Here is a 22,538-nt window from a genome sequence, read left to right as displayed (position 1 = left end):
TGTGTGTGTGTGTGTGTGTGTGTGTGTGTGTGTGTGTGTGTGTGTGTATTCCCTATAGGACATGTGTTCTTCCAACACAACATCTTTGTTCACATTTGCCTTGCAAATGCCTTTCCCTAATGAAAAGGCATTGCTGAGAATTGGTTCATTGACCTGTTATTTCAATGTACACATAATACACATAATGGCAGGGCCTTCAAGCCAGGGAGTTATTTACTAGCCATTTCCCACCACCTCATAGTGGGACCTGTCAGTCTTCTCCAATATAGGAAACATCTGTGCTAGATTCAAGCAGCTTCCAAGAGATCCCTCTGAGATATGGGAAGATAGCTGTCTGCCCTTAGGGAATCAAGTCTCTGAATCCCAAGCAAGAGTGAGTCTCATACATTCATTTTTCATGAAGATATTTCTTCAACAATATCTCACTGAGAATAGCTGCCATGTTAACTGAAAGAATTCCTTAGGTTAGTATTCACCTTCTCCAAAAGAAGTTTTCACATGGATGACCAATGAGCAGAGTACACAGCTGAATGGGGATCCTTAAGGAGATGTTGGTAGTAGGGATCATCATCCTGAGAGATGATGCTTCCATATTTCCAAAACTCTGCATCAGAGGCTCAAAACTATATGAACAATGAGTTGGTCCATCCTAAGGCATGTTCTAGATGGGCACTGTAGACCCATTTTCAGTCATCTTAAGAATGGTGATCCTTGTGATGCTGCCCCCTTCACAGGGGCACAGAGTGTCTTCGTTCTTTTGGCTAACCAAAGAACCACGAAAGGTTGGTGTTCTAAAAACAGCCCATGGAAGGAAAGCTCAGACCAAGTCTATCTTCTGAACTGTTGTTGGACCCATCTGTTGAACACCTTTCTTATTTTGGAAGGGGACATGGAGAAAAGTTCGTTCCGTGCCTTGTTTGCTGATATCTGGAAATATGTTCTGTATTCTTGCAAATTTCTTAAAAAAAAAAAAAGAGGAGAGAGAATAAATAAAAGGAGTAATAGAAATGAGAAATGAAAATAGTCTAGTTAGCAATAGAATTAAAATGTTAATTCATGATGGTGGCTAGATAATTCCTTCCTGGGAAGGAAGCTCACCATGTGGCCCAAGAGGAAAAGACTTATGTATTCAATTATAGTTTCAACAAACATTTGCTGAGCCTGTGGCAAATATGTGATTGGGGGATGAAGGGGTTATCCAGGCCTTTCCTACCTGTTTCCAGAGGACTATGTGTGCTAGCTCAGCTGTTGGGCATTTTGAGAATGACAAAGCCCCTTACTGGCCACCAAGCAGGAAGAGTCGATGCTTGTGGTCAGTAGGAGGATTGCTTCATCATCTTAAGGCTCAAACCTTTCAGTGATGAATGACATAAGACCTGCAGAAGCAGTAAAGGGCTTTATTATCCCTCAAAAGCCAAATCACTGAGTTCACACCTGTGGCCTTCATGGAGCAGCAAGACAACTCTTGTGTAATCTCTTCATTAAATAAAGTTCATTAAGACCTGGTTCCTTTTCCTCCCCACTGCCATCCTTTTGGACTGTCACCGCTGCCCTGGGAGTGGTGAACCTCTTCCAAACTGGTAACATGAGTTTCTTTAGATTATGTCCCTCTTGAAATTCATTTTCTGAGTAACAGTAATAGAAGGGAATCCATACACATACACATATACACACATGTGCGCCACATGCAAAATAGTGAAGACATTGCTTTCTTCTCATGTGCTGCCTTTCTTGTAGAAGGATTTATCTTTTTTATGTGTTTATGCATTGTTTCCCCCTACTAGACTTTAGGCTCCTGGGGGTTCATAAAGACTGACTATATCTCACATGCTGCTTTTTCTCCCCAACAATGGTTAGAAAATAGTAGGCATCCAACAAATATTTGATCCTTTGAATAAGACAGACTTTCCTAGAGCTGTGACTATGATTACTAAGAGTTAGTAATTACTAATGTAATTACAAACTATTTTGAATGTGTCCAATAATCTTTGGCTTTGTTTCAAAGCATAATCAAATACATGATTTCATTTTATCATCACAATAACATCTGAGCTAAATTTCCTGAAATTATTTTCAAGCTCCATGTACTTCAAAGTATTCAGAATGAAAGTAGAAATATACCATTTCTAGTGTTTATTAGAGAACAGAGATGCAGCACAGTGTGGGGTGTAGGGGGCCAGTTTTGGTGTCAGAAAGACTTGGGGTAAGGTCCTGCCTTTGATGGATACTTGCTGGGTGGTCATGGATTTGTAAATGCGTAATCCCTCAGTGCCCCCAGGCAATTCACTAGGAATGTTAGGGATGAATCTCCTTTCTTCATTGGTGAAAGGAGTTTTCACACCTGGAGTTCTATACATTAGTGCAATCACAGGTTCAGGGACACACACACACACACACACACACACACACACACACGCACGCACGCACGCACGCGAGCATTAGTTTATTTTAACACTTCCCCCAACAACTCTTTTGCTCATGCTGTTAAGCCATAATTAAATGAATACCTCCCAAATTATCTTTGGGGTTTTTTTTTTTTTATTTTTTTTCTTTAAAGACTAACAGATGTTTCTATTCTCAGCCCTTGGCACAATGACTTGACCATCATCAGCACTTAATAAATGTGTGCTGAAAGGAATTGAACTTGTTAAAAAAGATACTTACACAGGTAAAAATGATGAGAAATACATAAAACATCGCAAGAAATAACAGTAAGAGAACTTCAGCTCGGTATTTCTTTAACTTGTCACCGCTGGGCTCTGTGGTACAGCCTTAAAATGAAAAGCATAAATTGTCTGTTCAGGATTTTGTTTTTACATCCAGTAAATGGGCTATTACTATCTCAAGTACATTGTTCCCAATCTAAAAAAGAATTTACTTCTCTGCCATTTCTGTTCCTGCCTTTACATCAGCACCATGATCTTTGGCTATCACATGTAAAGCAAAGAAGAGACTAATGGCTATAGGGAAGGCAGGGTGCTATGTTTTAAACAGCACTATAAATCGTGGTTCAGATCCTGGATCTGCTACTTACTGCCTTTGGGATGATACACCATTTCTGCCCTTTCAATGTTGTGCCCTTTGTTCAAATTCTAGGTCTGCTATTTCTAGCTATGGAACTGTAGGAAAGTAATTAGTCATCTCTGGGTTTTCAATATCATGGTTAGATTAAATGACCTCTAAGTCCCTTCCAGCTTTCACATTCTGTTACACTCACTCATCCCATTGGGGAGGAACCTGATGAGCTGACAGTTGCTTAGTTGGACAGTTAAATGAGCAAGGAGTAGTTAAAGCACTGTTGTTGTTTAGTCATGTCTGACTCTTCATGACCTCATTTGGGATTTTCTTGGCAGATATATTGGAGTGCTGTGCCATTTCCTTCTCCAGCTCATTTTAAAGATGAGGAAACTTAAGCAAACGGAGTTAAGTGACTTGCCCAGGGTCACACAGCTAGTGTCTGAGGTCAAATTTGAATTCAGGTCCTCCTAATTCTAGGCCCTCTGCTCTATCCTCTAAGCCCCTAGCTGCCCTGCAATTAAAGCACTAAGAGCTTGCTATCAGTAAGGAAGCTTTCCAGGTAGTCAAGAGTGACCTTGTTGATAGAGCTCAAATCTCAGCTAAAATCCCTGGGCTAGGTGTTGAGGGAAGGGAGATGGGAAAAAAATACCATTCCCTTTGTGAGTTAGAGATGGCAGAATAAATTGGCCCAGGAAAACATTAACTTGGTTAGAATTATTTGGGAAGCTAGTAAGACGCATAATTAGTAAAACCAACAAGGGGCAGAACTGGGACTAGAAAATGTCTTCGCTCCCAGACCAGTATTTCCTTTTATTATTTCCTACATTGGTATTTTTATTCTACTCTGATACACTCTGATTGAGTCGTCCTCATACTAGCTGGTAAACTATAATCATTTGAAATTAATTTAATTAGTTAAGTGAGATTCCCATCTCAGATACATATTGATTGTGTGACCTCACTGTGATCTAGGCAATTCTTAAAGATTATACATCCAAGAAGGTGCTCTTTCCTATTGCTAAAGGGATTTCCTCACCAGAAGCTGCTGATATCAATGAAATAATAATTTTGGCTAAAAAAAAAAGTTAACGATTTATTGTTGGGAGAATTAGGTGCTTGGTTGGAGATATTCCATGAAATAAAGCTAAGGAGTTGCCATAGTCACACCCAATAAAGCAATGTGGTATAATGGGAAAAAAACTAAGTCAGATGAAAAGGGTCCAAATCCTGTTACTTAGTACACATGGGACCCTGGGCACATAAGAATATAGATTTGAAGATGGGAAAGGACCTTAGCAGTTAGATGATCACAGAAGTCTCTTCTAGCTCTAAACTTATATTATTTGATGAGCTCACTTTAAGGTAGGAACATCATCTCCAAACATTTCCTTAACCAGAATAAAATCAGTATATCTTATGAAGGGAAAATTCCTTGAATTGATAACCATGTCTTTTCTTGGATTCAGCTACTGTAACCTAGTTAATATGTAGTAGAATGTTGTCCACACAGTGCTTTTACAGCAAGTGTTGATTATGACAAATATAACAATTTGCAATAAGTTACATACCTGCCACTTTCAGTTCAACTGTGTCACTTGGGCTGTTTTCTTCTCCTGGTGCCCACAAAGTACATCTGTAAGTCCCAACATGCTGACAGGTCACATTCTCGATCTTTAGGGAACACTTTTCTGAAGGACAGGCCTCTGATGAGCTATTTGTCTCTTTCTGATCAAGGAATTGTTCATTAAGGCTTAGGTTCATCCCCAGCATCTTGGTCAACTCTCCACTTTGTTCATTAATCTGTAAAAAGAATAATAGACTCATTGAATTTCATCTCTGGACATGATCTTAGGATTCATCTAGTCTACCCTCCTCATTTAATAGAAAACTGAGACTTACAGGAGGGAGGCGATTTGCACCAAGGTTAGACATCTAGCCCATGCTTCAGCCAGGACTAGAACCCTGACCAGGGTTTTGACCAGGGCCAAAAATCAATGCTCTATCTACTACCTTATTATAGCACTGCATTTTACAGACCAAGAACTACAAACCCTGAACCCAAATACCAAAGTTGTATGTATAAACTGTTCAAAGAAGCAATATTAATCTTGTTTTTAAAGAAAACATTGACTTTAAGAAAGAAAAAAAAAACATTATATATACACTTAATAAAATATCTACTTTGGAGTAAGAAAACTGCTGAGGCCCGGACAAATTTGGGTTGCTGACATTCAATGGGCCGTAATGCATGATACATAATTTCTTGATTTACCACAACAGTGCACAAATCCAAGATGATGAAAAACTGCCAATTCGATTGTAAAATAAAAGACTTTTCCAGATTCTTGATTCCTTACTGGTGCTCCTTATACTGGTATGAATTGAAAATCTGGGCTCATCAGCAAAAGTATCATAAAGGGCCCTGGACCCATTGTTTAACAAAAAATGAAAAACTCATTGGAGACAGGCCTCCTTCCTTTCCTGGAGGATTCTTCAATTGAGAGGCTTCTTGGCCAAAGTTAATATAATAATAGCACACCTTTCTATAGCTTATGAAAGTATGCAAAGCATCTTCCTTACAGCTACTCTGCAAAGTTAAATAGAACAGTATTATTAATTCCATTTGAAACTGATGCTTTGACCGTGATCATACAGCTAGTCTGAGACCACATTCAAACCCAGGTCTCCTGACTGTGTGTCCAACACATTATTCACACTAAACCACACTGCTATATATCAGGGGTGGGGAACTGCAGCTTCAAAGCCACATGGCCTAGTACTAGACACTAAAAACCCAAAATGGGGTCATAAAGAGTCAGATACAACTAAAAAATGAATAAACAAAAAACATAATACATGTACTTGTAATTAAGTAAGTCCCAAATTTCTAGGTGCAGGCTTCTAGGAGGTACAAAAAAGAGACACATAACCCCAAGAGTCTTTTTTTTTTAAGCACCAAAACTTAAATATTAGGTTGAAGGATGCTGCTGGAGACTCAATTTTACTATCAAGTCTACAAAGAAGTGAACTGATTTCGTTACTTCCTCATCTCCCCTACTTTTCCCTGAGGAACTGCTTTCACTCCCAGTCCTCTGGGTTCTTCCCTCTCCTCACCCCACAACCTCCCAGGCCTGTTAGATCTAGCTCAGTGAGGTATCAGAAAGATACTTATAACTAAATTTACATAAAGGTGTAAATAGCTAATTAAAAGACTTAATATGTTGCCCCTTTTAAGGGCATTCTCATTTTAACAAGGGACAATTCTATAGCAGATTCATCCCCAAAAGAATGAATCTCTAATGGTAGAATTTCAGGTTTTAGTGATAGGCAATTCTGTGCAAGGAGGAAAATCACTAGGTTCCATCACTAGGTGGCAGCCTACTCCATCTATAGGTATAAGATCGATCACATTCATTGAATTTCATGAGCATAACTTAAATTTATTTTATTCTTCCTAAGATATCACTTCCTAAGATATCTCTCCCTGATCAAGCACTTTCAATAATTCCTCATTGCCAACAGACTAACAGTACAACGTCCTTGATGTGACCTTCCAGGCCCTCCACAATATCTTTTAACCTTACTTCCACTACCCCTATAGATAAACTGTCTAACTGATCTATTCACCCTCCCAATAGACACCATGAGCATTCTTACTTCTTAGTCTTTATTGATATTGTTTCACCCACCTAAAATGCCCTAAGTCCTTGCCAGCCTTCAAGGTCCAGTTTGAGCCCACCTCCTTCACTGTCTTCACTGACTCCCTCTTTATTCCTCTTTTGAGTTCTCTTTGCCTAGCACTGCCTCACTTAAATCCAATTCATGCAGGCGTCGACATTAATTACCCAAAATTAATTATTAATTAATAAACATTTAAAAATAAACATTAATTATCCAAAAAAAGGACCAACGATGACAACTGCAACACCAATAATGATGACAGCCTAGCACAAAGTATCCCAGAGGGCTAGAACAGAAGGTACTTCAGAGATGATCTAGTCGAAATGTCTAATCTTACACGTGAGGAAACGAAGTCCCAGAGGAATGAAACTATTTGCTGAAAGCTACAGAGGCAGCAGTAGAACCCAGGTATTATATTTTAGGTCCAATGTTCTACCATATTTCTTCCATCCATCTGGCACTTACCATACGTTACCTTCTATCTTTAATTTTTTATAGATTTATTCTTTTTTCCTTCATTCATTCAACAGACATTAAGTACCTACTACAGCAATATATTCTAGGCACTGAGGCAGGTATAAAATAACTAAGATACAGCTCCCATTCTCATGGAGTTTATAATCTAGTGGAAGATTAAGATATACATAGATAAATATAATACTTTTTGTTCACTCATGTCCAACTCTTCGTGACCCCAACTGGCAAAGATATTGGAGTGGTTTGCCATTTCCTTCTATAGCTCATTTTACAGATGAGGAAACTGAGGTAAATAGGGCTAAGTGACTTGTCCAGGGTCACACAGCTCACTTCTTCCTGGGTCCAGGGCTGGCACTCTATCCATTGCGACATCTAGCTAGAGTCCCATGAGATCAGAGGAGAAAGATATTCTTTTCACCCAGAAGTATTGGGAAAGGCTTCATGAAGGAGATGACCTTTGAGCTAGATCTCTAAGAGTGGATGGAAAGTCAACAACAATAAGTCTTAGTTTTCCAATTAGATAATTAATAAGAATAAAACTAATTCAATATTGAAGGTAGAGATGACATACCTCTTTGCAAGTTGAGAATGTGACACAGTGTCCTGTACAAAGTAGTTCTTTCAATAAATGTTTGCTATTGGCAATAATGATGTTAGCATGGATTTAGTCTGTTCTCCTTACATAGATAGTACTTCTTTTCTCTGAATAAAATGTAATGTTTCCTTTCAAATACCTCTCCATCCATTCATCAGATACTCATTTATTATTCATAGAATCACAGAATTTTAGTGCATGGAAAAGTCCTCCAATAAGACATTAGAGATTCATATAGAGTGCTTGGGAAAAATGTCTTTTGCAAAATGGTAGATCCACACCAAGTGAGCCAATTAAACACACAGGTCATCACTAGAGAATGAATAAGAGTCAGCCCATAAAGATCCTTTAAAGGGTCTCTTCTTGCAACCACCCATGAAGTCATAAAGTATGTCCTGAACTCTACCAGAGGGAGAAGAAAAATAAGAATGGAACCTCCTTTTTAGGTCTGTTATTAGTCAAGTCCCTAATTTTTTATGTCATACTACACAAGTACAAAGAGAGTTATCTTCCGAAAACACAGTACCCATGACAGATCAAGTCAACTGAATTAGGCAAACAGTCAGAATGTTGGGCTGCAAGGGGAACTTGAAGGTCATTTAGTCCAAGCCTTTCATCTTATTTTATTTTTTACAAGCTTTAATTATCTCTCCATTCTACTTCCCTACTCCCTATAAATGAACTATAAAAAAGAAAACCAGCCCTTATTACAGATATGCATAGTTCAGCGAAGCAAATTCCCACACTGGCTATGTCCAAAAATGTAAGTCACATTCTGCACCTAATTCTGCATCATCAGTCTGGTAGGAGGCTCTTTGCATGTTTGAGCTTCAGTGCTCTGGGATTCTGGATAATTCCAACTCCTCCATTTTACAAATTAGTAAACTGAGGCTCTCAGAACTTTAGTGACTTGACTATAGTCACCTAACCAAGTGTCAGAAGCAGAATTTGAATCTTCAACTTCTGACTCCAAGACCAGTGGTATTTCAATTACTAAACCACATAACTTTTCTGTGATAGATTTTTCCTTCACTGACTTGACTGGTCAGTTTTTTAAGTAGAGTGGAGGGCTCCTTTCCATCTTCCCCTATATGCAGAGGTTAGGAAATACCATTCACCACCCCACGCCTAATCCCATCACCAATTCTGACTTTTTTCTTATCTGAAAAAGTTGTTACCACCTGATCCTACTGATTTCACATAATTTTCAAGCTTTCTAAACATGAATCCTGAAAATGGTAAGGCAAATTATCACTTGTAGACAGACCCTTCAACAGGGCAATGCTTGGACAGCTGGGGGTACAGCAGTGACCAAGAGGAAGTGCTGACATTTATGGCAAATTATACTGTTTGTGCCTGAAGCCAAGAAGCATTTCATGAATACAGACATGATCAATGAAATGATTTTGTTGCCACTCCCTTTGTTCTAAAATGCAAGTTCCCAGTCTCTTTACCGTGAAGTCTAGCTTATAAAGGGAACTTTCCCCCACCCCTTTGCTTTTAAGAAAAATAATAAATACTAAGGCACACAGACAGGAAATTGAGGGAACAGCTTGTGAGGTCCTCATGATACCTCCCCTGGAGAAGAAAACACAGTTTCTTTCCATTACTATTACTCCTTTATTAATCTGGGAGTTTACCAGATCAGTGGAAAGCCGAAGTTTCCATCCCTCCATCCCATTCAGGTCTGTCTAGTAGTCATTCTCCATGAGGCTACAGAGACCTCTGGTGGTAGCCTGAACATTCCTTCCTCAAGATTCACTTGGAGCCCTAACCTGCACAGTCTTTCCGAGAACTAGTCTATTAGAGGGAATTAATTTTCTTGGCCATCTTTTAGGTGTTGAAGGATCCCTTCCTAAATAATTATTAGAGCCCTGCTGGAGAAAGGTAAAGAACATGTGGTCTAACAGATATTAGGAAGAGGAGGGAGATCAATTAAGTATGCAGATTAAAGCAAAGACAGAAGTCAGACAGTTTCTTAAACACATATCTGGGTTAGCACAAACTTGAGCTTTTCAAATCTAATTAAAACACGAAATGCTGCCTCATCATATGCCCTGGCCCTGCCCCCTCCAGGCTCCCCCTCTCCCTCCCACACACGCCCCCAGCATCTTGGCAGACACATGCTTACACTTGCTAGACAGGGCATTTAACAGGTCAGGCTCCAGGGATAATCCAGCACTAATTCATGCCAAGTCTCCTCCAGGTGATGCTACAACTGTTCAGCTGCTGCCAGTTTAACTAATTAATTCTGCCCAGGCACCACAGGTATTAGTGCAAGAGACAATGGGCAGCTACAGTCCCCACACTGGGGCAACATCCTGCTTCTCCTCTCTTAATTAACCTTAAAATGTGTTCAGCCCAGATTTGTTTCCACTGAATTTCAGCGGGACTATATTTCGACAGAAACTCCTGCATCTGAAATGACAAAAACTTGGATGAATGACAGGAACTTTCATGTTATCTACACCTGGTTTTCTGCTGGGGGAAGGGGAGGTTGGGAGAGAGGGAGAAAGGGTATGCAGGGTGGGAGTGTATGGCTCCTGTCCACCCATCTCTCTAATTCCCAACTGTTCATCTGGAATTCAGGAGACAAACAGAACATCCCACTGGAGGAAGCAAAAATATAAACCATTGAGTTCATTTACATAAAAATGGCTTCATTATCATGCTGGCTGCTGGGAATTACTGAAGCAAGAATCTTGCCCATGATCAGAGACCTGCCGGCAGCGTCCTTCTGCCTAGCTTCATGAGATAACTCATTTTTAAAAATTCAGGAACAACGAAAATTGGTTTGTTTTTATGGTCACATTTCCATGGGCCATTGGAAAAGTCTTCCAAATGCCACTGGCCATTTTTAGTGGTGGATGGGAAGGATGAAAGGAAAGGAAGCGAATTCAAAGCAATGCAATCAATTCAGTGCAACAACAGCTTATTAGCTGCCTACAAGGTCCTGCCCAGAAGAAAGGGAAGTAACAAAAGTAGTGAGGTCTGGTTTTGAGTTAGAGGACTGGAATTCAAATCCTTGGCCCTGGTATTTGCTGACCTGGATGAACTTAGTCTCACTTACCTCATTGGCAAAATGAGGCTGTTGAGCAACAGGTCCCTTCTGTCTCAAAATCCCATGTTTCCCACACTTCTTCTCCTCAATCCAAAGCCCTACAACTAGAAGAATCCTACTTTAGTGCCAGCAAAGAATGGTGTCATATGTCTAGTCAAACAGTTGATTTGAGCAGAACACCGCAGTTACTATTTGTTGGAAAGTTCCATGTTTCCAGAGAGTTTGGGGCCCCTTGCCTTTGATATTCCAGGGAATTGAAGCAGTTGGTAAATTAATCAGAATCAAGCTGGGCTAAGTTGGCAGTGAAACAGCTTACCCTAAGTTGTTTGAGGGACACAAAATGGCATGACATTTAAATGTCATGCTCAGAGTACAAAGGTAAGTTGGAAGGGACTCTTTTTATCCCCTCTCCCCTCTTTTGCCTGCTTTGTCAGTCAAATTATTGACATGGAGAGTTGGGGTTGGGAAGTATCACTTATTTTGTCAAACTTTTCCCAATTGCATTTTAATCTGGGTTTGTGGTGGGTAGGTGCACTTGGGAATTGTGTGGGTTTGGCTATGAGTTTGACACCTTTGAAGTGTCTTTCAGCATTAAATTTGTTTTCAGGATCTTTGACATTTCAATTTATGCTCATAAGCAGATTCTGTTCCTTTTCAGCCATCACAACTGTTCCTATTCTTGTGACCAATTCCCTCTGAAAAGAAACCCTTAAAGATGATTGTAAATTTTATATTAATGGTTCCTACTCCAAATGGGTTGTGTGGCACACATGGGAAATTTCATAGGGAAAAATTCTGAATAGGGCCTTAAGAGATGGTGTGGTAAGTGCTATTAGGAGCACTGTTCACCTAAGCTGATTGGCAACCCAAGGAGGAAGGAGTAAGAGTACTGAGTTCAAGAACAGTTGGGGGAAAAAACAGAATGAGAGAGAAGAAATGATCCTCCACTTTCCTATTTTGCAAATTTCTTATTAACCTGGAAATTGGACACAAAGATCAACTAAGGGCAACATCAAATGGTATGTATGTATGTAGCGTTGCTCCCTTTTAGAGCATTTTAGGAAACAGTAATTTCTAACAATAAAAACCCATCTGATTCATTCACAGCAAAAGAAAAGCTGTTGATGAGAAAAGCTTCGAAGCACTTTTCAACCAGCTAATTTTTTAAAGGCTAGACCACAACTGGGACACTAATCACTCAGAACAGCCCAATTCTTCTCGATAGTATTTACTTATCCCAGTTCTCTCCATAATAGCTTTCAGTCAGCAGTTTCACTCCTCAACTGAACTACAATAGATCAAAGCAAGAGACATCAATGACTTCTCTTTTGACTACTTCTGAGGCCACTAATTTGACTAAACAGGGCAGGCATCTTCAACTGGGGCAGGCATTTGGACTAAACCAGACCATGAACCACACTGAATACCAAACCAAAGTCCACAGATATATTCCTCTTTCTTTTTAATTGAATTGTAAACCACACAAAAGAATTTTCAAATAAAAGAACTCATTTGAAACATCTTTGCATGAATATTGGAAAACTGTTAACACCAAATCCCAATCACACCAACATTTCATTTAGTTCTAGTCCCTAACCGGGAGCAGCGTTTTCCCCTTCCATTTCTTCAAAGATAACAGGAGTATAAATGAATATGGATATAAAGGCACTATGGTATAGTGGATAGAGAACCAATCTTGTAGTCAGAAAGACCTACATTCAAGTATTGCTTCTACATATGCTGGCTATGTATCTCTGGACAACTCAGTTAATTTCTCTATGCTAAGATTTAAGGTAACACAATGAATACAGTGCTGGGCCTGGAGTCACCAAGACTCATCTTCCTGAGTTCAAATCCTACCGTAGACACTTACTAGTTGTGTGACCCTGGGCAAGTCATTTAACCCCGATTGCTTCAGTTCCTCATCTATAAAATGAGTAGGAGAAGGAAATAGCAAACCACTCCAGTTTCATTGCCAAGAAAACACCAAATGGGGTCATGGAGAGTTGGACTCTACTGAAATGATTGAACAACAAAAGCTGAGATCCTAGGTTGTAGTACATGTGTAAAGCTGAGCTTGTGAGATCACAGATCAGGACAAAATATATGTGTGTATGTGTTTTCCCTATATTTCATCTAATAATTTGGTAAAATATATTTAAAAGCATGGAATTGGTATTAAATTAACCTGGTGCTTTTCAATCTTATCAAATAGCTTCCTTTTATTGCAAGCTTTGTGCACGAACCCTCATGTACCTTGGCTTCTAACTCAATTAAATTGCCAATATAATCCCCATTCATCATAAAAACAACTCTTTATTACATGCAAAATGGTTTGGCTCCCAGGCTGATGTCATAATGAAGGTAGAATGTATTAGCATTAACATGGGTTTCTTTTTTTTTTCTTCTCAGGGTAGTTTTATTAGAAAAATGATTTTCTTCCTTGAAATTTACTAGGTCTAATTGACAGGGCTAGATTTACAGGTGTCACTGAATGATTCATCTTAATAGATTTTAAATGACCAAGGAATGAAGTGGGGCCTTTGCACAGGGCCTCACACATAGTAGGTGTGCTATTAAATCTTTAAATTAAATTTTTAAATCTTTTTTTTTAATTCAGCAACCAGGAATCAACATTTTCATCCTCACTTGAGACTCTTCTAGTTCATATAATCTCTTCATGATAAACTGGACTTTCATGCACAAAATACTGCATTAAGCATTGTAGATACAAGTGCACACTGATGACTATTATAAAAATTGGGATATGGTCAACTTCATTTGTTGTTGTTCAATTATTTCAGTTGTGGCCAATTCTTTGTGATCCCATTTGGGGTTTTCTTGGCAACAACACTGGAGTGGTTTGCCATTTCCTTCTCCAGATCATTTTACGGATGAGGAAACTGAGGCAAACAGAGTTAAGTGACTTGCCCAGGATCACACAGCTAGGAAGTGTCTGAAACAGGATTTGAACTCAGGTCCTTCTGACTCCAGGACTGATGCTCTATCCACTGCATCACCTAACTGGCCCCATTTGGGGTTTCCTTGGCAAAGATCCTGGAGTGCTTCACTATTTCCTTGTCCAGCTCATTTTACAGATGAGGAAACTGAAGCAAACAGGGTTAAGTGTCTTGCCCAGGGTCACACAGCTAGTAAGTATCTGATGCCAGATTTGAACTCAGGAAGATGTCTTCCTGACTCCAGGCCCAGCATTCTATCCATTTTGCCACCTAGCTGATCTCTTGAAATACTTGAGGTCCCACATTTATATTTTGGCACAGATTCCTCCAGCCCCTTTCTGGTGAGGGTTCACTTCTGACTCTCTGGACTTTGCCAACTTGTCTCATTTGCCTGCCCACCCTGGAAGTTCTCTCCATCCCTTCCATTGATAAGTTCTTTCTAGAGCCTGCATTTTGAGGAAGGGCCATCTTTCATTCCTCTCCCACTTCCATTTCTGATTCACAAGAATTCACCACTTTCCCCTCTTTGCCCCTCTCTGCCCCTCTCCACTTATCAGCTCCCTTTTATGTACTATTTTCTCCTATTAAAATATTGTGTTTGTCCTTTGTTTTCAAAGAGGACCATGGCATCAGGGAAATGACTTGCAGTTGACTTTGATTTGAGTGACGGACGGCTGTGCAAAGTCACCAGCCTCACTTTCTCCTCAAACTGGGAGAGGAAGATCCTCCAAAAGAGAAACAGTTACTATGTAGTATTTACATTCACTCTGTGCTAGGAGGTTAGCAATCTATGAGCCCCAGGGGCAACTGGGTTTAAGACTTGGTCTTTGAGAAAGAAATCTAGCCAGAAAAACCAAAGGAAAAAAGGCAGCTCCTGTAGCTCCCTGAACGTAGGTACTGTTTTTGCCTTACTTTCTTTCTCCAGGTCTTAGAATGGTGTCTAACACATGGTCAATGTTTGATAAATGATTGTCAACATAACTCTTGAGGATGCATCTAAATTCACAGTCTTTTCCCCCCAAGTGGAAGCAGGTCTTTTTCACATAAGCCATTGAAGAGAAGCACTTGATGACTTTTAAATATTACAGCAACAACCACTACTCTCCTTTCATATCAGGACCATCAGCACCAGCGTATGGGTAGATACATTGGCATCTAGGGAACCTGTAAGGGTCAACACCATGGAATTTCCAACTCCAGATTGGTTCTAGACTTTCCTAGGCTTTCCTATCCATTCAAGAAAAGAAAGGAGAGAGCCCTGAGTTGACTCAGGACTTTTGGCTTCCATCCAGCAAATCTCTATGCCAATAGTGACCACACAAGAGGCCCACAGTCTCAATGGGAGCATCTGCCCCTACCAGGACCAGTTCTAAATCATCTTGAAATGCCTTTGCCCTTCCTGTTCCCTTCAACTTCCGCCATATTTTCCCAGTCTGCACCTACATTGTTAGAACTGCACCAGCCATCCCACAGTCCACCTGGTTTCTTGAAGGGGAAGGACAGGGATATCTGAAGAATTATCATGTCATAGAATATTTGGAAAATACATTTGGGGTCTACAAAGGCCACCACATTCTGGGCCCTCCACCTTTCCATCCTGTGTTATGACCTGCACCACAGTGTTACCAACACCATCCCCAAGCTTCTCTTTAAGTACTGATAGTATAAAAAAACAAGAAGCAACATAATGTAGTGAGTGGGGTACTGGCTTTGCGGTCAAGACAGTCTGAGTTTGCACCCTGCCTCACACAGACCTCACTTCACATCTCTGGGTCTCAATTTCTTCCCCTATAAAAGTCCATGACCTCTAAAGTCCTTTCAGCTACTGAATCTAAAACCCTAGCTCACATTTATGTGTTACTCAAGGTTTTCCAAAGATTACACATATATCACCTTGATTTTTCCCAACATCCCCATGAAGTAGGTGTTACTATTATCACACCTATTTTACAGATGAATAGACTGAGGCTAAAGGAGACGGAATTCTTTTCCCAAGGTCATTCAGCTACTTAGTGTCTGAGGCAGGATTCACCTAGATCATCCTAATGCTGAGGTCCTTATGCTACCCACTGTGCAACAGTGCCCTTAAGAATGTATTTTTAGACCAACTTTAGCTTGAGCAGAGTTGACAGAATGCTTAAAAGTCAGTCAGTCAATAAGTATTTATTAAGCTCCTACTATTTGATGGGGGAGGGGGCAAAGTGTTCAGCTAGGTGTTCCAGTAGATAGAGTACCAGGCCTGGAGTCAGGAAAACTCATCTTCCTGTGTTCAAATCTGGCCTCAGACATTTACTAACTGTGTAGCCCTGGTCAAGTCACTTAACCCTGTTTGCCTCAGTTTCCTCATCTGTAAAATGAACTGGAGAAGGAAATGGCAAGCCACTCCAGTATCTCTGCCAAGAAAACCCCAAATGGGGTCATGAAGAGTCAGACATGGCTGAAAAAATGACTGAATAACACTTGCCAGAGACTGTGCTAAAGCCCTGGGGATACAGAAAAAGGCAAAAGACAGTTCTTGCCCTCCAGGACCTCACAAAAGGGTCGCTGGGATGAAGTTTCAGTTAAAGGAGCCATATGAGGGCTATGGCTCTGCTCCTCAGAACTGCCTCCCCTGAAATCCTGCCCTTCCTAGAGAGGACTGGCTGAGGCTAACGGGAAAACTGGTTTTGCGTCACCAAAAGGAGACGCTGAAACTCCTTGTCCTTTTATAGCCTTTTATTCAGATCCTCATAGAAAAAAGTTGTTTCTGTTCTATAACTATCAGCTGCTTCCTTCCTTCCTCGTGCGCTCTAAAAGGCATGACAAAGGTAGGTTCTTTCGAGATTTATGGACAGCGTCACACAAGAGTGACGTTCAGAGTTGCCACCTCTATTCCTTGCTAAGAATGTAGTCTCTATCCTGTGAGTCCTTTCTCAATGAAGGGGCCCATACTCATGCTTTCTCCTCACACTGGGTAATGTCACTGGAGGACCCCAAAAGGAGAGTCTACACTCAACTAAGAAAAGTAAGGGCAGTCAGGTGGCACAATGAATAGATCACAGGCTCTGGAATCAGAAAGATCCTAGTTCAAATCCAGCCTCAGACACTTACTAGCTGTGTGATCCTGGGCAAGTCACTTAACCCTGATTGCCTGCTCAGAATTATTCAATAATTCCTCATTTCTTAGAGAATAAAGACCATACTTCCTAAGTTGGCATTTAATACCCTTCAGGATATGGTCTCAGTGTAAAAGCACTTCTAACACAGAGTCAGAAGGTCAGGATTTGAATCTAGACTCCCCTAATTACTAGCTATGTGACCTTGGGCAAGTTACTGCTCTGAGCATAATTTTCCAAATGAGGGGAGCAATTAGACACAGATATTCTCTAAGGGTGTTTCAGCCTTATATTCTAATATTTCTCTTTATATTATTCCCTATGTGATAACATTTAAATAATTGGATTTTTGAGCTCCTCAATCTTGCTATTCCCTCCAACAATGCAGATTACAATCTGTCTGTGCTACCCATCCTGTGTGACTCCTCTCCTTGTTGTTCAGTCATTTCAAACTCTTTATGACCCATTTTGGGGTTTTCTTGGAAAAGATACTGAAGTAGTTTGCCATTTCCTTCTCCAGCTCATTTTACAGATGGGGAAACTGAGGCAAATAGAGGTTAAGTGACTTGCCCAAGGTCATACAGCTAGTAAGTGCTTGGCACGTAGTAGGCATTACATGTTTATTAATTGATTGCTTGACTCCAAGCCTAGCACACAACTTGGCTGCCTATATACCAACTGGTAAGTAAAAGTTTATAGATGGTCTTAAAACTATGGCACTTCACTCCTCCCTCCCTCCAAGTAGCAGCATGGGATAGTAGAAATAGCACTAGCTTTGACATCTGACAGGTCTGAGTTGAAGTCTTGGCTCTGACCCTTAATAAGCTGACCACTAGGCCACTTAACACTTCTGAGCCTCAGTTTCCTCATCTATAAAATGAGCATAATAATCTTTGTACTACCAGCCTCACAGGGTTGTCATGGGAGAGTGCTTTAAATGTTTTGTTTGCTTATTCATATGAGGTTTTGTTTTTTAAGAGTTTGTCTTTTAAAGCCCTTTATAAGGTGAATCCCTCCTGCCTTTCCAGTCTTCTCATACCTTACTCCCTAGTCTTTAATACAGTGACATTGATCTCCTCACTAAAAACAGCAAAAGACCCTCCATTTCTTGACTTGAGCATTTTCACTGGCTGTCCCCCATGCCTAGAACTCTTTCTCCTCATCTCTGCCTCTGGCTTCCTTCGACAGTCAGCAAAAGTCCTACTTTCTTCCAGAAGCCTTTCCCAGTCCTCCTTAATCTTAATGTCTTCCCTCTGCTATTATTCCAATTTATCCTGCATATCTCTTATCCAGACATGTCTCCTCCTGTAGACTGTGAGCTTCTCAAGAAAAGGGACTGATTTGCCTTTCTTTGTATGCCCAATAATTCAAACCGTGCCTAACACATGATAGGCACTTAGTAAAAGACAAGTTTTGACTTGATTTGGTTTGAGTGGACGAGGCCACAAAGGGCACCAGAATAGGGGAGACTGAGTACCCAGTTATGGTAGGAAAGAGTACTTAACGAGATAATATGGGAAGAGCCTAAAGAATAATTTTTCCTACTTCACAGTTTGGCCCAGGAATCTCCTCTATTTAGTGGTTCTAGCAACCAAGATGCTAATGAGGCCTAACAGGTATCAGCTGCTAGTTCCAAACTGAACTGAACACATCTCTGTGGATCTGCAGATGGCATATGACCCAACCTCTCATCTCTTTCAGTGCACCCTGCCCCCCTCTAACTTCTGTGACTTGTCACATCAAGAGATAACACAGTCAGAAAATATAACTAGGTTCCAGAAATGTTTAGATCATTTCATGACTGAAAGGTCCATAACAGGATAAGAAGAAGACAAACAGAAGGTTTAAATCTATCTTTGCCCCTTGGCACATAGTAGGCATTTAATAATGGTAATGACCAGACAGACTCTCACACAAAACATTCCTTGATGCCACTGGCAGGGACAGAATGCTGGACTGGATAGACCATTGGGCTGACCCAATAATAATAAATATAATAATAATGTATAATAAATAATAATAAAACATAATAATAAATACACTAATAATAATAATAATGTCAAGTCTGATCATTCGTGTGTAATTGTTTCCCCTTTTTCTCTTCCCTTACAGCTCCTCCAGAAAAGGTCACTTGTTCTGTGACGCATCCCCTCCCCACCCAGCCCTGACCCTGACCCAGAGGGTGTTCCTAGATCCTCTTTCATTTTACCTCATCCTCACAGCTTCTAAGTAGACAGTTCATCATTCTTAGCTCTCAATTACTGCAGCATCAGCTACGTCCTTCAACAGATTACATTGCTATTTGTGGCTAACATCAATTATAGCTACTCCTACAATAAGAAAAGCTGACATTTAATGGCAATGCTTGTGCTCTACACCAATTGTCTCGTTTGATTATCACATCACACCTGTGAGGTTATATGACTCTTATCTCTCTTTTCCAGATGAGGAAGCTGAGGCCCATTGATTGCCCAAGGTCACTGACATAGCTCTTCTTCAGAGGCAAAACCAGTGCATGAACCTGGGTCTTTTAACTTACAGGAGGGACTTCAGAGCCCACTTAGTTCAACCTACAACTGGACAAGAATATCCTGGATAGGGGCGGTTAGGTGGTTCGGTGAGTAGAGTACCTGCCCCAGAGTCAGGAGGACCTGAGTTCAGATGAGGCCTCAGATGCTTGATACACTCTAGCTGTGTGAACTTGGACAAGTCACTTAACCTCAATTGCCTTGCCTTCCCCACTCCAAAACAAAAAAAGAATATCCTTGATAGCCTTCTTACTCTCAGAGTAAATCAACCCTTTAATTCCATTATAATTGTAAATGGCTCTAATTATTAGGAAGTTTTTCCTTCCTTAACCCAAGTCTAAACCTGCCTCTCTTTATCTTGGATCCATTGTTCCTAGTTCTTCACTCCAGAGCCTCCATTTATCTTCCATGTGACAAATCCTCAAATATTTAAATATTGCTGTCATGCCCTTCCTTCCTCCTCCCTTCCATATTAATTCTAGTTGGCTAGTAGCACAGTGGATTAGAGTGCTGGGACTGGAGTCCGGAAGACCTGAGTTCAAATTTGACTTCAGACACACACTAGCTGTGTAACCCTGAGGGAGTCACTTAACCTCTTTTAGCCTCAGTTTCCCCAACGGTAAAATGGGGATAATAAGAGCACCTATGTAAGAATCAAATGAGATATATTTTAAAAGCAATCAGCGCAGTGTCTGACCTATAATAAATGCTATATCGGTTCTTATTCCTTTCCCTTCCCTTTTGTCAGGTTTGTTGTTGTTCAGGCATTTATCAATCATGTCCAGCTCTTTGCGACCATCCTTGGGGTTTGCTTGGCAAACATACTGGAGTGGTTTGCCATTCCCTTCTCCAGATAGTTTTATAGATGAGGGAAATGAGAAAAACAGGGTTAAGTGATTTGCCCTGGGTCACACAGCTAAGTGTCTGAGGCTAGAATTGAACTCAGGAAGATGATTCTTCCTGACTCCAGATCTGGTGGTCTATCCACTGTTTCACCTACCTGCCCTAGAGGTCTCCAATTGGTGATGAGAGTCAAAAGTCTATTTGTACATGACTATATACACACACACACACATGCCTATGTTGACCACTACTGCTTATTCTCTGTCAGTTTTTTAGTTAAAATGTTTTATGTGTTGTCTTCCCATTAGATTGTGAACTCCTTGACAGAAGGGACAAAAGCCTTTCTTTATATCCCAATACTCAGAACAGTGCTTTGTCTACTGACTGCTATATGAGGACAGTCATTTCTAGGAATTTCTAATATCTCCTTCTTTTTGTTCATTTACTCTTATTAACGCTAAGAAGGCACAGAGAATAGCAGCAGAGGCTCACAAAACCAGAGCAGGATTAAGGAGACAAAAGAAAACACAAGAGGCCTTGGCTGGTTCTCATTTGGGAGAAACCTGGTCCAGTGGGTGGAACAATGGAGTCAGGGCATGTCGGCCTGAGAGCAATTCCACTAGTGACTCACTATCTTGGAAATACGTTGAAAACTTCACTTTGTTATACCTCCAATTATTTTCCCATCAGTAGAATAAAATAGTATCCCTCCTAGTCTCATATGGATTCTGTAAAACCTAACTGGGCACTGCCTATAGAGGGTTTTAAGCTCTTTGACTAAAATTATTTGATAAAAACATAACTTGTGTGGGCTTGATTTTTATCCCAGGTAAAATCAATGCCATTTGGACAGGGATTGTGTGTTGCACAAAGCCCAGAGGACTAGAAATGCTTGATGGAATTTGTAATTATGAGTAATTAGAGTGGTAATCATGATATAGAGAGATTCTACAGGAATTTGCCCAGTTTGCCTAACAATGGAAACCAGCTTCAGAGATGGCATCTGCCTATCCCACTTGCCCAAAACCCAGCCATAGAGAGGAAAAAGATGATTTTTTTTAAAAAGCATGCTTTGAAAGATAAAATAAGCTGTGATAACAAACCTCACACAGATACGTACTTAAAATTCTTCTTTTTGTGGCTTTCTTTCTGCTTCATTTGTACAATTTACAAGGAAGTGGTAGAAAAAATTACAACGTGTTTTATCTTCCATAAAGTAACATATTTCACCACAGGCCTTCCCTCCTTCCTTCTCCCTCTCCCCCTTCCCACAAACACCACTTTCTTCTCTGCGGCACAAATACAATCAATACAAACATATAATTATTGGGCTGGAAAATCACAAACATCTGCAAGATGTGCCCAAACCTGTTAGAAGTATTGAAAAGTCTAATAAATATCACTTTAGCTACCTCTGATTGGTTTATTGTCGTAGCGATAACTCCTTTGCATCCCAACACACAAAAGGTTGTTGTTGATGTTGGTTTTAATAAAACTCAGTTTGATTTTAAAATGGCCTGGTTTCACAAACAACAAAGAAAGAGCGCAATGTTCAGTGGTGGCTGAAAATGAGGAAAGATGAAATCCTCAGATTTCCTGCAGAGTAAATAATGCAAGGAATAAGACTATAAAAACAACCACCCACCGCTGTACAGCTAGAGCATCAGTTAAAGGCCCATAAGAGGCAAAGGTTAATGACTAAGGTTTACCACATCATTCCAAATGACCTAACACAAAAAGATCGGACTTAACAGCAGCTGGAACTCTATAGTCTAAAAATTCATCCACTTATTTCATGAAGTATTTTTTAATTACACCCTTGGGGATTTGTGTATTGCTTACTGATTACCCTTTGGAGGGGGTTGTAGGTTCTCTTCACATCTACCCCTCTTTTAATGACTGCTTAATTCCATATCTGTCTAGCCCAGAGCTATTAAGGTTTGTTTGGTTTTTTCCAAGGGGGGGGGGGGATTCCTCCCTTAAGTAATTAAGGAAGAAAATACAGACGTATCAAAAATAAAGGTAGCTGAGGGATTATGGAAAATCAAAACCATATTTGCCGTATTTCAGATGACTAAGGACTAAATGAGAAATAATTACTTCTATTTTTATACTGAGAAGTGACCTTACTGTAGTACTTTTACCTAGTCATGGCAGCTAGGGGGCTTAGTGGACAGAGTGAAGGATTAGAAGTCATGGTGACTTGAGTTTGAATCCTGCCTCAGATACCAGTTATCTATCTATCTATCTATCTATCTATCTATCTATCTATCTATCTAT

At 40.2% G+C, this 22,538-nt stretch overlaps 1 protein-coding gene across 1 annotated transcript in view; it reads right to left on the bottom strand.

Moving 5' to 3' along the window:
- Positions 1-6: 6 nt before the first annotated feature.
- CD83 (CD83 molecule) overlaps positions 7-22,538 on the bottom strand; it is a 27,120-nt gene continuing 4,588 nt past the window's right edge. The window contains exons 3-5 of the mRNA XM_069092439.1: positions 4,587-4,818; positions 2,665-2,771; positions 7-958 (exon numbers count right to left, since the gene is read on the bottom strand). Of these exons, the coding sequence (XP_068948540.1) occupies positions 818-958; positions 2,665-2,771; positions 4,587-4,818 (480 nt within the window). The 3' untranslated portion in view covers positions 7-817. The remainder of the gene's footprint in view (positions 959-2,664; positions 2,772-4,586; positions 4,819-22,538) is intronic.

The sequence above is a fragment of the Petaurus breviceps genome, unplaced genomic scaffold, assembly GCF_028583685.1.
Source record: "Petaurus breviceps papuanus isolate PSGF00001 unplaced genomic scaffold, PetGlider_PUasm1.0 190, whole genome shotgun sequence".
Classification (NCBI taxonomy): Eukaryota; Metazoa; Chordata; class Mammalia; order Diprotodontia; family Petauridae; genus Petaurus; species Petaurus breviceps.
Note: the sequence above shows the minus strand (reverse complement) of the source record. Positions and strands in the feature narration are given on the sequence as shown.